The 15,545-nt window shown below is 40.3% G+C and overlaps 1 protein-coding gene across 1 annotated transcript in view; it reads right to left on the bottom strand.

Moving 5' to 3' along the window:
- Positions 1-15,545, bottom strand: part of thsd7ab (thrombospondin, type I, domain containing 7Ab) — a 155,402-nt gene that overhangs the window by 56,035 nt on the left and 83,822 nt on the right. The window contains exons 10-13 of the mRNA XM_071205920.1: positions 9,011-9,126; positions 7,591-7,726; positions 4,399-4,502; positions 1,276-1,470 (exon numbers count right to left, since the gene is read on the bottom strand). Of these exons, the coding sequence (XP_071062021.1) occupies positions 1,276-1,470; positions 4,399-4,502; positions 7,591-7,726; positions 9,011-9,126 (551 nt within the window). The remainder of the gene's footprint in view (positions 1-1,275; positions 1,471-4,398; positions 4,503-7,590; positions 7,727-9,010; positions 9,127-15,545) is intronic.

Below are 15,545 nucleotides of genomic sequence, written 5' to 3'. Positions count from 1 at the left end.
GTCACTGAAAAAAGGCTGGGTGACACAGGAGTTGCTGTCCCCTCATTCGTGTGGGATACATCAACAGTGAGACAGCAACTCCTGATGATAGATTACACTGGCAAAATTGTTTCAAGCAGAGTGCTCTTTTACTGAGACAACTTGAATATTTTTAACAACATGTCAAGCATTATTAATCATAGAACAAGAAAAACAAGTAGTTTCACATGCAAATAGGAAGATCGGGCTAAAGTATCCCTAACATTTGCCAGTGAATACAGGGGGCTTTAAGTTTGACTGTCATGCTTTTTTTTTGCATTAATAAAATCAGAGCCAAGGTTTGCTAAGTTTATCCTGCGGACCACAGCTGGTTGTTGGTTATTGCATCCAAGCTGCAAACTGCTGTGAATCATGCTTTAATCTGGCTGTAAAGCTCCTCGTGAGCAACAGGCAGCATAAAAGTATAAAGTGTACTTTACTCAAAATGATCCACATTTACTTTTTTATTTTGAGGGGACTGTATGTGTGTGAAAGAGAATAATACAATGTATTTTAAGGTCCATTGGAGGTAGAAAAATTATATTTACTGTTTTGGGGGAAGTTGGAAATATTCAGACAATAACTTTCATATTTACGGGAAGAAAAGTCAAATATTCTCTGAGATTAAAGTTACACATTTAGGAGTAAAAGACTAACTTGAGAAAGGGAAGGGAATTATTGCTCTGCTTTGAAAGAGTAAACCACATACGCCACCTTTAAGAATACCCATTCCCCAAAGCTGTAGGACTCTGAATTGATCCTTAAAATCCACATCCTCCCCCGGTTCAAAGCGAAGAACAATGATACAACCCTCTTCAAAGAGTCCTTCAATGCATGCCATGACCTCTTTGCTCTTTTATACTTGGTAGAATGGGTCAAAAGAATGCATCAAATCAGGGGGAAATAAAAGCTTTCCAAATCCACTTTTTCCCATTTTAAACTTTACTTTCTCCCCCTCTTAATGCTTTGCTGCACTCCTGTCATTTTGCTTTATAACTGTGATGCACAACTGTCTGGGAACGCCCTGATGGAAAGCAAAGGCTGAGGAGTTATTTCAGATGTGTTGCTTCAATCCCACTGGCAAGAAAAGATTTACGACATTATGTTTAACTTTACTGCTCGTCTCTTGGAGAATTGCCCACCAACATTACTACCTGGTACCTCACCAACACTTAAACTACATTGCAGGTAATAATCCCGGCCCAAAGGGGTTCAGAACAAAAGCCCATTTGGTGCAGTGCCACTCTTTGTTCTCACCTATCAATGCCCTCTTTCTGGTGCGGACCCCCACGCAGTCAGCTGTGCAGGACGAGAACTTGGACCAGTTGGTTAGCTGGCAGTCGTCCTGGCAGGGGAGCTGGCAGTGCTGAGTGATGGCGGGCATGGCCTTGGCAAATTTCAGACACTCGTTGATGTCGGCCTGCGTCCCGTCCAGCTGGCGACACGACACAGCTAGAAGGATTCAGAGAAGACGGGTCACAAAGGCTTCATTAGAATGCGTGGGAGGCCATAAAGTGTATCTTTTATTGTTTCAACAGATTGATTGGTTGTCACAGCAGGTATTTAAAAATGCAAGATAATGATGTACGGTAATACAAAAGGAACTGAGTGAACTACTAGAGTACATGGCACAATACAACATTGACCTACTTACGCTTTACTTCCATATTCCCATGTTGTGTTTTGACAGTTTAATATATTTTTATTTCGACATTTTGGGTAATTCACCAAGAGGTAAATTAGCAGACTTTCTTATCCACGAGTTGAATAGGCTTAAGCGTTAAGCCACAGCATTCAGGAGTTTATATCTGGAAACCAGAGGCTCACTAATTAAATAATCCAGCACATAACATCTCATTAAACCACAAACTGGATATCACCCGTTAATTACTGAGGTTTGGAGGCGCGAACAGCTACTTGTTATTACTTTTGGACAGAGCCGGGCTAACTGTTTCTCCTTGTGTCTAACCGACTTCTCTCTGGATTTGCATATTGCATTCTGTTAGACAAATTTCACTCGTCACCAGCTTGGTCTTCAATAACAGGATACATGTATTTATTATCCTTGCAAGAATGGTAGTCATCACACACAGGGCTGCGTGGGACAAATAGTTCCCAGAGTAGATATGCTTATATACAAGAGAGGGTGTTACAGTCAACAAGATGTCAGAATACTGGTTCAAAGCAGTATTCTGACATTAATAAAGATTAGCTAAGGCCTGCGTAAACAATAAACATGACCGTCATATGCCTATCTCTCTAGGGGCTGTGTCATCAGGCCAATCTTAGGAACATAGCTATCATAACTGCAACACAGTGTCTCATGAGCGTCATCCATGTACGTAGTCATTACATCCGGCTACGTACACAGCTACGTACGGCCTCTCTTATCACGTGGTACTCTGATATAGAAGGAACATTCAGTATTTTCCCACACATTCAATAGACAGATATGAGAATAATATCACAAAAAAAGTGCTTTTCCCAAAGTATCCAGCTATTTCTTTAATAAGTTAAATAAATCATTATAAGAACATTTTAATGCATGTGTTTTTTTTCAGTAGAGTATTAATACATATTTCCACTTTTACCGTGACAGTCCAGTGATTAAGTACTGTAGTAGTAAATATAGTATGGTAGTACAAGTATTGTACAGGAGCATGTTGTTTTCTGCCTTTAGGGGATTTTCAATCAAACATCAAAAGCTGCTCTTGGTTGGGATCCATCATTGTGTCATTGTTCAGGAGGTTTTTGACAAATTAGGTGCAGAGGATTTTCTTGTTTCCAAAACATTTCCTTTTGGTAAAGGCACTTTGAAGTGTGAAAATCGCTGTAATGCCCTTTAAAATAAAGTAAGAGATCCAATTTATACTTTCCCCAATGATGGGCAAAATTACATCAAATACAGATGTACAGAGGGCAACAAAAGGATCAATGAAAACAAGATACAACTGTATAATTCCAATTACATCTCACTCCAAGCTAAATAACAAATATAAGCTGAACTGACACAAACCTTAATTGGTTTGAAACCCATAAGTCAATATTGTGTTGGCTTGCATCATCCTATTGTTTGTTCTTTCAATAAAGGGTTTATTATTTGAGTTGCTGCAATATTTCATTTTCTTTTAATACAGACGTTCGTCAAGGGGTTTACCTTCATAGAGAAATCAATCTCTAAGTACTTTACTTCTGAACCCCCCGTGGGCACTCCTATTGGTTTGAAAATCCTCCGTCTGTTGGTGTGTTAGGTCAGGTCTTATCTGAGCCAGTGTGTGTGTGTGTGTGTGTGTGTGTGTGTGTGTGTGTGTGTGTGTGTGTGTGTGTGTGTGTGTGTGTGTGTGTGTGTGTGTGTGTCAACAAGAGAGACAAAGATAAGCACATAGTCTCAGTTGTGCTATGTGGTGTTTCATAGTGCTACTGCAGTGCTTTTTTTCCTCTAAGGAAAGTCTCTGTCCAGGTAAACAACATAATACACTCTCAGACAAAAACACATACCAGACAGTGTGTCTAATTTGATTTAAGTCAATGACAAAGTTATTTCTGCCCCTTTAATGTGTCAGAGGAGTGAAAACATGTGCAGAAGGCTCTGGACATCAGGTGTCACATGGTATCACATCAGTGAAAAGCAGCAGAGAATCGGAATAGTGTGGTGTGAGTATGTCTGAAGTGGACCATATAGCATTTTTCATGAATAAATTGATTCTTCCATCCATTAATGTAAGCTGGGGAAGACGAAACAGAAATATAAGCACTAATAATGGTCTTCTATAGGAGCTTGAACATAATGAAATTGATCATTCTGCGTGACCCCCTGAAATTTAATTTTGATGAAAGCCTCCCAGGACTACATGGTGCATCCATCCTCTATGAAAAGGCGAGAGGAAATATGCTTTTAAAGTGAGAGAGCCACAACCCCTTTACAGTACTTGTCACTTGTACGTGAAGCTCATATAAACAAAAGTTTGGGCTGTCACAAGCTATAAGCAAGGTGCTGCATCTTCTACTAAATACAAAAAACAACAACATTTGATTAAAATTGCATGACAAGAGGTAAAAAAAAAGCAAGTAACAATCACCATTTTCAAGTCTCCAGCATACTGTACAGTAGGTCTCAGGAGGACCATCACAGCTTGGGAACACAGTTTCTTCCCAACTCAGATTGAAATAAAATATGTTTTTAGTAGTATCAGGTACAGTATAGTAAGTGGGAGGATTTGATGTCGGCTATAAGTCAATTGGCCTTTTCTCAAAACCTTGGTGCATCCATCTGTTGCCTCGTGGCCAGGTTTCAGATGCACCCAAAGGAGCAAAAAATTAATTAACAGTGATTAGTGACGGTCCAGTGGAGATGTGGGGGGAGATGAAGAGATTCTGTACCTCTTGTTTGGAGCCCGGGTCCACAGGTCTCCTGCGCACCGGGGCGCTCCTGTCTGAGAAACCATGGGACCAGCTGGCACTTCCTCCATTTATGGGTTTTCCACCTGGAATAAGTCAGGATAGAATAGCTATATCAACACGACCATGGGATTCACCGTAACACCAACAGTGCACCATGTACTGTAAGACTGTAATATGTGAAAAAGATTGGGGAATAGTGCCAAACTATTTGCGGAAAATAAACTATAGTCCTGTGTTTATAGTATGCATACTGTAGTATTAACCATATTGAAACTACCAAACATTTTTACAAAAATATATTTTTACTTCATTAACGGATATAGTTAATGAGGATCCTGCTTTCTGACCAGTCAGCCAACATTTTTTTTTGACTTTCATAGGTTTATGACTTGAGTCACCGTTTTGACCATTACAGACATTGAATGTGTGAAAACTATAGGTTACTTACGTAACCCCAGTACTCCGAGTAACATGAAGTGAGATGTCTCACTATGGGATGCGCCTCATCGCGGAGCAAACAGAAGCATCAATCTCATTACGCCAATCCTGATTGGCTGGTGATCTTGACGTCAGAGTTAGGGGAAATCACCCCCTATAAGTAGCCTGCGCCACAACGCATGCGTCATTCAAAATAAGCACCTCTTCTTGCTTCACCATAGCAAGGAGGGCCGACTGGTGAGACATCTCACTTCATGTTACTCTGAGAACTGGGGTTACGTAAGTAACCTATAGTTCTCATTCATAACACTCTGTTCGATGTCTCACTATGGGATATTGTAGCTCCCGTATTGCCAGACGAGCTTATCTCGAAGATCACCGATCAACCAGAATTTAACAGGTAGAGTCCCGACTCAACAAGGTGCTCAGCACTGCTCGGGCCACGCTTGGAGCGGAGACGTCTAGCCTGTAAAAGCGGACAAAAGTGAGCGGCGAGGACCAGCTCGCCGCTGCACAGATGTCTTGGATGGAAACACCCTTGAACAAAGCCCAGGATGTAGCCAGGCCCCGAGTCGAGTGAGCCCGCAGACCCGAAGGTGCTTGCAAATTCTGACTCGTATAGGCCAAAGCAATTGCCTCCACGATCCAGTGGGAGAGCCGTTGCTTAGTAACAGGCTTGCCCTTGTGAGGGTTAGCCCAGGACACGAAGAGTTGGTCATTAAGACGAAGCTCTTTTGATCTGTCCATATATGTGTGTAAAGCCCGGACTGGACACAACAGATCCTGCTGCTGTTCCCCGGAGGAAACCAGCTGCGGAGGAAATGCCTCAATGTCAATTGGGGTACACGAACCAACCACCTTTGGTGTAAAGGCAGGGTTGGGCTTCAACAACACTCTCGTTTCCCTGGGGCGAACTGAGTGCATGAGGGATGTACAGACAGTGCATGAATATCACTGACCCGCTTGGCGGATGCCAGGGCCAGTAACAGCACTGTCTTGAGTGACAGATGTTTCATGTCAGCTCCTTCCAGGGGTTCAAATGGGGTCATTTTGAGCCCATTTAAAACCACTGCCAGGTCCCATAAGGGCACCAGCGACCTGGAGACAGGGAGGAGCCTGCGCGCTCCCTTCATAAAACGGCAAACCAAAGGATGTTGGCTAGCCGTCTTTCCCTCAAAGCCCACATGGCATGCAGCAATAGCAGCCAGGTACACCTTGATCGTGGAGAAAGCTCTGTGTTTATCGATCAAGTCCTGTAGAAATGATAAAATCACCCCGACAGGACATTGAAAAGAGATGTGTCCTTCTTGAAGGCTCCACTCCTCAAACACCCTCCACTTACAGTCGTAAAGAGACCTGGTGGAGGAAGCTCTCGCACTCTGAATAGTGTTTATCACCTTCTGAGGGAGCCCCACTGTATTCAGGTTATACCACTCACGGGCCAGGCCCATAGTGCCCCGCGCTCTGGACGTGGGTAAAGGATCGCCCCCCCCCCCGCCTGAGACAATCTGTCACTGCGTGGTGGGGGCTACAATGGCTGCCCGCACAATAGCTGATATATCTCCGCCAGCCCGTACGTTGCGGGCTAGGGTGGAAACATCAGAGTAATTGTGTGGCGTTGCTCCTTCACTCTGGCCAGAGTTGGGGGTAACAGAGCCAGGGGTGGGAACGCGTACAGAGGACCCGGAGGTCAATCGTGTATGAGTGCGTCCCCGCCTAACAGTGCGTTTAAATCGTGCATTAAAGAGAACAGCTGTCATTGAGCATTTTTTCTTTATGCGAACAGATTTAACGCGGCTCTGCCGTAATGCACCCACAGCGGACTCCCGATCCTTGGATGTGGAGTCCAGTCTGCATAGAGTGGTGCACCTCTGGACAGTAATTACGACAGGTGGGACGGGAGAAAAATATGTTACCACCTTGTCCTTAATCCGGAGAAAAGGACGGTGGGTCTTTTATTCCCGGAGAATACTGACTGGTGTGGCAGTATGCTCCTTTAATCCTTTCTTCCTCCGTGGAGAAGAGAAAAGAAAAAACTTCCTCGCTACCGTGGTGTCGGTAGAGGGGGAGCGAGCTAGCAACAGGTGTGCTGCTAGCTTGAAAAATCGGACCTACCTTACTTTCTCGGGTAAGAGAAGGGCGAGGTCGATTTTAAATACTAACAACGTTAGTACTACCGTCTTCCTGCGAAGCAGAAGGAGTAGCCGGGGAGCGCCCGTCGACCGAAATGGGTATTTGGGTTCAGTCTGTGGACAGTGAAGCTTGCCCGGCTACCACGGCTACTATAGAGATGTGCTCTGAAGCGAGAAGAGGTGTTTGAATGACGGATGCGTTGTGGCGCAAGCTACTTATAGGGGGTGATTTCCCTGACGCTGACGTCAAGATCACCAGCCAATCAGGATTGGCGTAATGAGATTGATGCTTCTGTTTGCTCCGCGATGAGGCGCATCCCATAGTGAGACATCGAAAGGAGTGTTATGAATGAGAACCTGTTTTATATACAGTAAATTATATTCCCTGCAACAGGGAATAAACTGGGACACATGTAGAGTGCTTAAGATCATAAATGAAATCTCCTACAGTGCCTATATGGCTTTTTATTTTTCAATACAGGATTTTCAGCTATGCTACAATGTCATTTAAATCGATCTCTCCTACTGATAGCTGTTAATTAAAGTAAGAAAACAGGAAATCTGAAATCTGCATTTTGTGATTGTTGTTGTGTGTTTTTACCTGAATCCTGGACAGATTTTGGGGACCTCACAGTCCTTCTCCTCCTCCAGCACCTCGGGACAGTCCTGTCCTCCGTTGGATGGCTGCTGGATGATAAGACGTTTCCTTGTTTGCTTTGTCTTCACAGCGTTACCATCTGAACGGACACACACACGCACAATAATTAATTAAAACAATAATTTTCGTGAGGGGAATGTGATGAGAAACATGTCAAAATGATAAGCTAGGCTGCTCTGTTAATAGTTCTTGAAGAATATACATGGAGAGTGCTTTTGCCATATATGAATGGATAGCTATTGCAGACAACACGCACGTCTGATTACTTTGGATTTCAAGCCAACAACAATGCTGTGAAAAAAATCCCATTAGACCTTGGAGTTGACTCAAATTCACTTGATGGGGTTTACATGTGTGTAGATGACCTCAAGTAGTTAATCAAGACGCAACGAGCCCCTGGATATTCCTGAACTTTGCTTTAAACGATCGTACTGTATGGGGGTGATGTGAAATTCCCTGCACAAGGTGAAGATATCCACAGCATCAAATTAAAATGCACTGCCATCGGTGCAGCATGCTCAGAGCGAAAGAGATTTATGCCACAGTGTCACACGAAGAGGTCATCAAAATATGGACCGTAATGATTTTCAGATGTAAATCAATGTAATGAAGTTGCCTCTGCTCAACAGATCGGGCAGTGGCTGTCGACAAAGGTGACCCCAACTGAACAATGTTTTTTTTTTTTTGTTTTTTTTTTTACAGCATAAAAACAACAACAACTGGTGCTGACACTTTTAGCCACTGGCAGAGTCGGCTTGCCAGTCGCACTAAAAGAGGTTGTCAAAGGTTGTCTTACATGCCAATCTGTCAAATGAATTACGTGTAAAGAGATCTGAATGCAAAATGTTTATGTGGTAGTTAATCTGATAGGCTCTAAAAAGGCTCTAGCGACAATCGTTTTTTCACACAACCACTTTTAGTTCTTCTGAGCTGCGACAGAGTCATATAAATAAATATGCATGCTATAATGAAGCCGTGTTCTGGCATATGCAGTACCTGGTATGCAAATGTTGTACCTTTCCAATGAAAATGATGTTGTGAATAATGAATGATGAGTGATATGTGACTCACGAGTAAAATAATTGTTAAAAATTGTTAGAAATGTATATTATGGAAATAAATACCTTTCAACTCAGGGTGAGAGAAGATGATTTTGTTAATAAATGAAGAAATGGACAGTTTATGACAAAGTGTAAAACATCTTAAGACACACTGTACACATTTCAAGATACCGGATTTGTGTACACCTTTCTTTGATAATCGATTCTTTCCCTGATTCCCATTTAATTATCTGAAAAAACCAGTATCTTATTACATCAGACAGGTATTCTCTCCATGAATGAGGAGAAAGATGTCATAGTACCTGCATCACAAGTGAAAGGACACAGTGTCCAGTCGCTGAAAGGGGTCATGATGCAGTCTTTCTTGCAGGGCAGCTGACACGGTCGCACGGTTGTGGGGCGGGGGCTGTCTGGACACCTAGACAACAAAAACACACACAGCGGGGCTGTAAAACCTGTTTATGAAATATATCAGATGAGACACCTTTTCTAAATCTCAGGGTGCCGAAAAAAAAACATTGATTACTGTAAATCTCCCAGACGCTTTGGCTTAAAAATTGTCCATAGAGTACATGGATTGGATTTCTGGTCATTTCAGAGCATCTCGTAGTATTTCTTTTTCTGGTTTCACCATACAAAATCACAACCTATTGTAGCAAGGAGATGATGTAATGTTGCTGTGTACGCCCGCATAAATGATAGTGTTGGTTATAGGCACTGACCACAAGAAAATATCAATGTAAACCCAGATTACTGTACAGCAAGAGATGCTGGCAAGCTGAGCATGAAGTGAGAGAGAATAGACACACATGTTTATAACAACACACTGAGTCCATAGAAATATGTGATCAAGGTTATTTTATTACTGTAATTGAATCATGTTAGTCTGTTCTGAAAAACAACTTCTGCTGCATATCTGTATGTCCTGGGAGAGCGCTCCCTCCTCTGTTGCTCTTACTGACATTTTTTCCTCGCTATAAAAGGGTTTCTTTAGAATTGTATTTTCTTATTTGATTAAAGAATCAAAGAGCAGAGGATTTGTATGCTAAACAGATTGTAAAGTCCATTAAGGCAAATGTGTGCGTTGTGATATTGGGCAATGTAAATAGAACAGACATGATTTGACTATTAACACAGATGAATGCAAAGTCGGCACTCATTAATACTAATTATACTGCTTTATTAACAAGCATTGATCCAATGTTGTTATGGGCTTAGTGTGTGGTCACTACTGATAAAACAATGTCAATTTCACAATTAAAACATTAAGCAAACATGTTGATATGTCCAGAAAGTGAGTTAGCATTTTGCTCAGACAAAGTCGGATTAAGTTACTTGCTTTCATCATATACGGTTATTATAGCATTACATTGCAACTTTTGCAACCAACTGTAAAACATCAGACAGGCCCAAATGACTTTCATATACGTACCGACAGTCTGGATTCAACTGACATGTAATACATACAATATATATACAGAGATATAAACCATGTTTAAAGCTTTAATGAATATCACTGTGGAGGTTCGGCACACCAGCCATCTGGGTATTGCTTGAATACAGAATGTAATTATATAGGGACAATCTAGGGCAATAAAAACTGATGAAAACCTTCATAATCACATGCAGTTTACGACTGATGTTCGCCATCTGGCTCACAGTGTTATATATATGGAGAAGAGTCGGTCATACTCCCCCCACAGAAGAAAGTAAACGGCACAGGAATTGTTGACTTCACGAGGATGTATTACATGTATTTCTCTCTAGTGAGGAAAGTGCTACACACAGAGCTCCTTCAGGGTTAAGCTAAAAGCTAGCAGGCGGGCCTCAAGACAGAAGCTCCTTTGTTTTAACTGGAACCTGCTATCAGCGTGTGATAATCCCTTTTTGTTTGCACAGAACAGAGGGTCAAGCGGAGGTTTCTCATGGTTGTGGTTAATCTTCAGTCATTTAAGCACCTAGAGTCCCCTGTGCATACCGCCGGGTACAGATAAATAGGTCGAGATAGACCTGCTGGAAGACATCTTGTAATCTGAGCTCTGAAACGCTGCGTTGCCGTGGCGCAGCAGGGAAGTTTCCTGCCTGTTTCCTCATCCTATTGCTGACACACAGGTTAGGTTTAATGTTGCTGCGAATGAGCGCTCTCCTCTGGGCGTTCCATACTCGTTAGCATGGTGTTATCAGCGATAGGGAAAATGCAATAATGGAACAGCTACAAAAGGAGAGCTAAATCCCTCTCGAGCGGAACAACTCTTCTGGTGTGTTCATACAAGTGAATGGTCCCTAGGATAAAGAAAATTCAGCTGCCGAATGCTACATTTACATTGTTAGCCTTCAGCTCTCACGTCCATAAAAAAGTGAATGAACAGGTGAATAGCTTGAGGACACTTCAGCATGACACAAGGCTGTTCTGATCCAACTCATGAACCTGAGAGTGCAGAACAATCGCTACACCAGGGCTAAACAGCATTTTAACAACGTATACACTTTTAATTCTGCACCGTCTGCAGACTGTACAGATCACAAGGCTCTTTATGAAGTCAAACCTGGCAGAGAAGCAGCGACACAAATAAACCGTGGACAACAATCTGGAAGAACTAAATACAATTAAGTCGTACATAGAGCAGATGGAAAAGCAATGTATTATATAATTAATCCAATAAGCAGGAGGCTGATATCAAACAGGCGCATTAAAAAATGGTTAAAGTCTCAGAGAAACAAAAGAAACATAACTTTTCATTTTGGTTTGTTACAAGTTCATTACATTTATATGTATCGAACTCAATCTATTTTGCTTTGAGCTACACAACAGAAGGCACAGTGCAGTAACTCTCATAACCATGTTGATCAATTCAAAGTTGTATCAGTTAATAAAGGATCAAATCTATCTCAAATTAGATGCAAATAGGATACTCTATGCAACTATCCAACCCAGTCTCACGGCATTTCGTGTTCACCAACACGACTTTTAATCTATTGATTCGTGTTCACCAACACGATTTGCCCCTTTTTTTCGTGTTGCACAGCACGATTTTAAAAGCAATGTATTTCTACTGCCTGCAGCACGTCTTTTTCTCCGGTCGGGTCGTGGGAGACCGGAAGCTGTGTGGTTCATAAAAACATGTTCTTACTCAATATCAAGCCACAATTATTGCTTTTATTTTAAATCGTATAATTTCGGACTTTTGTTGCCGTCTGTGAGGAAAATAAATGGGGCTCAGACAATAAATGGGGCTCAGAGCCTCAGAATACGGAAATCTGTATTTTTAAATATTTTTTCCTTCTAATTTGTTATTCTTTTCAAAATAACACACTGTTATTTACTCACCAATAACACACAATTATCCTTGCTTTTATTTATTGGTTTAATTCCATAATCTCGGGCTTTTTTGGTGTCCGTCAGGAACTGAATTTCAAAATAAAAATAACCGGAAACATTTCTGAGTTTAGGATGGCCGAAGACACTACACTACCCATAATCCCCAGCTATCGTTTAGGACTACAGTCCCCGTAAGGTTACGCAGAGCGTCAAACAGCTGTGTGAAATGGAACGAAACCACGCCAGACTATCCAAAACTGGAATCGAACACCCCCCCAGAACTACACATGCTGGCTATTGTGTTTCGCAAAATGTTCTATGGGACGTCTCTACTGAACGTTTTCGTTTTTCCCACAATTAGAAGTTGCCAGTATTAAACACATTGGTGTTATCAAATGTAAAACATATAATTAATAAATGGGTGAAAATCGCTTGTGTCCATAATGCGCAGCATTAATATATAGCATTAATATATACCCACATGACAGCTCATTGCTACTTTGTAATTCTACTCCACGACAATTCAGAGGTTAACCTGGTATTTTTACTTCACTGTATTTATTTGAGTTACTTTGCAGATTCTGATTAATGATGTGAAATATAAACAACCCTTAAATCAGACTTTAGTTACACCTGAGTAAAATTCAGGTAAGGTGATTGTCAAGTGCCAACAATCAGGAGAGATATTTGATAGTTGGTGCTTGAGAAGACTAAACATGTATCTGCAATTGACATGAATAGAAACAAGTAATAAAGTATATTCATTACTCGTTATTCTCTACTAATAGTTAATTAAAGACTGTATATTATGGCTATTTTGCACATCCCTTTCAAGATTTTCAAAGGTTTATTGACATATCATACACAACTACGGTGTAGTTATGCAATGAATGAAACACTTGGGTCACAGGTTCCTCAACAGTGCATCTATATACATAAGAGTATAATTCATATGTATAATATCAGTTAAAATAAGTGCTTCAACATAGTGAGGAAAGCAATATATTAGACGTTAAGTACTTTGTCAGGGTTAATATTTATCTGTAGACAGATACCCCCAAAGTTTTTTCTTATTTAAAAGAAGACCTTAATCTGTTATTTAATGTTTAAATAAAGGTTAATCCGTTTTTCTGTTTTGCACCTCCTCCTATTAATATCTTTGTACATCCTGCACTAAACTGTTTTATTGTAGAGATCACTTATAGTATCTTCTTGATTTTTTATATTCTATATTTCTATATGTATACTTTCCCCCTATGAAAGTATGTACTCTTAATATTTTTTTAATCAAATATAAAACATAAAAACAATAATTCAATAACGTGCTTTAACCACTAGGAGGTGCACACAAGGTACACACAGCCATAATAACTTTGTATTATTAGTGTGTATGTACAACATCTGAAGATGTATAGTTTTATGCATGCTTTCACATAATTTTACAGCATATTGCTATACTATTTCAGACTCAGTATTTACATTCTTACATTCAAAGAAAATCAGTAAGATCTTTAAAAACTACAGTCCTTTTATATCAGCTGTGCACCGTTATGGTGTAAATATAACCTATCTATGAATTAGATCAAATGTAAAAGTCAGCTGAATTAGTGTTGATACTGCAAGGAGACGTATTGTGTGAAGAGAAATTGAAGATGTTGTTTAATTGTTGATATATTTATGATCCACGTCAAGTATTCAGTTTCGGCGGCATTTCTTCCAGTTTTTCCAAAGGTCTTCTCATCAGGGCTCTCTAAATAAAGAACTACGGCAGATCTGTAATATGTAATGCAGCCGAACCGTGTATTGCAATGCCGTTATGTGATGACTTTCAAAGAGAAAAGCAAGAGCACTTGGAATTAAGTATTATTTTATTCTTTTAAAATGTTTTCCGGATTTCATATAATATAAACACCAAATCCCAGCATGCATTGCGGCTAACACATCCAATCAGCGAGCTTAAAACCATAGCTGAGGATCTTGGGTAATCGCTCGAAATGCCTACGTCTGTTTCCGGTTATATTTATTTTGAAATTCAGTTCCTGACGGACGCCAAAAAAGCCCGAGATTATGGAATTAAATCAATAAATAAAAACAAGGATAATTGTGTGTTATTGGTGAGTAAATAACAGTGTGTTATTTTGAAAAGAATAACAAATTAGAAGGAAAAAAAGATTTAAAAAATACAGATTTCAGTATCCTGAGGCTCTGAGCCCCATTTATTTTCCTCACAGACGACAACAAAAGTCCGAAATTATACGATTTAAAATAAAAGCAATAACTGTGGCTTGATATTGAGTAAGAACATGTTTTTATGAACCACACAGCTTCCGGTCTTCCTCGACCCGACCGGAGAAAAAGACGTGCTGCAGGCACGAAACACATTACCAGTAGAAATACATTGCTTTTAAAATCGTGCCGTGCAACACTAAAAAAAGGGGCAAATCGTGTTGGTGAACACGAATCAATAGATTAAAAGTCGTGTTGGTGAACACGAAATGCCGTGAGACTGGGTTGAACTATTGCAACAATACTGCAGCTGTAGGTTTAAAATCAATGTAGTGTATACATTATTTTGTTTTTCGTTCTTTCTTTTGTATGTTTATAAATGCAGCATGACTTATATACGTTTGTACAAGGACCTCAGATGCTGTATCTCTTATGCTTATTGATTTCTTGAAAATGTCCCTGAGGCAGAGAAACATGTCTCCACATCACGAGGGATCAGAGCACTGAGGCTGTGCTATTAGATAATGCGGCTATAAGAGCTCTCTGACAAAGAGGGGATTACACTTTTGACCTGGTTATACTCACTCTGCCACTCAAAAATGATAAATGTCTGGGGATGAGCTACAATTTACCACTTGTGCAGGATCTTAGAAGAACTCAGGCAATAAAACAATGTTCCTATTTGAATAATAGACAGAAGTTTAAAAAATACAGTTTGACTTTTGCCTTTAATCTAGACAGAAAGCCCTATGAATACCAAACGAAACCCCAGAGAAATACAAGTCTCATTGCTAGAGTGCAAACTGCCGGCCTTTTAGGTTTCACCTTTACAATGTCCCCTGAAAACACATAAACAACAAGCAAGTGTTTTTGCTGATTTGTCCTTAGTAGAAAAACAACATCATTGAATGTTGGTTTGTACCCCTTAAACAACCTTTGTTTGCTAAGAAGTGACGTCTTGTGGTTAACTGATCTATGAGTCATGAGAACATTCTAGCAATACATTCACATCGAGATAAATGTGTTTCTTATGTCCCAAGCTTCCAAATCAAAGTTGGGTTTCAGAAACATATTGCAAGTTAAACTTTAATAAATACCCCGAGTCAGTTTTCAAGTCATGTTATTATCAATAAGAAACATTGCAAACTATGATCCTTGCTATCTTTTAAAGTTCTCAAATACAATTGAACTTACTTACTAAAGTGGTGTCAATAAAACTAAACACAACATGTATATGTCTGCTCGTTACTGAAGTGTTGTGATCATTTCACACTAAAGTAATCATTGTGTTC

Source organism: Pseudochaenichthys georgianus, chromosome 16 (genome assembly GCF_902827115.2).
Source record: "Pseudochaenichthys georgianus chromosome 16, fPseGeo1.2, whole genome shotgun sequence".
NCBI lineage: Eukaryota > Metazoa > Chordata > Actinopteri > Perciformes > Channichthyidae > Pseudochaenichthys > Pseudochaenichthys georgianus.
Note: the sequence above shows the minus strand (reverse complement) of the source record. Positions and strands in the feature narration are given on the sequence as shown.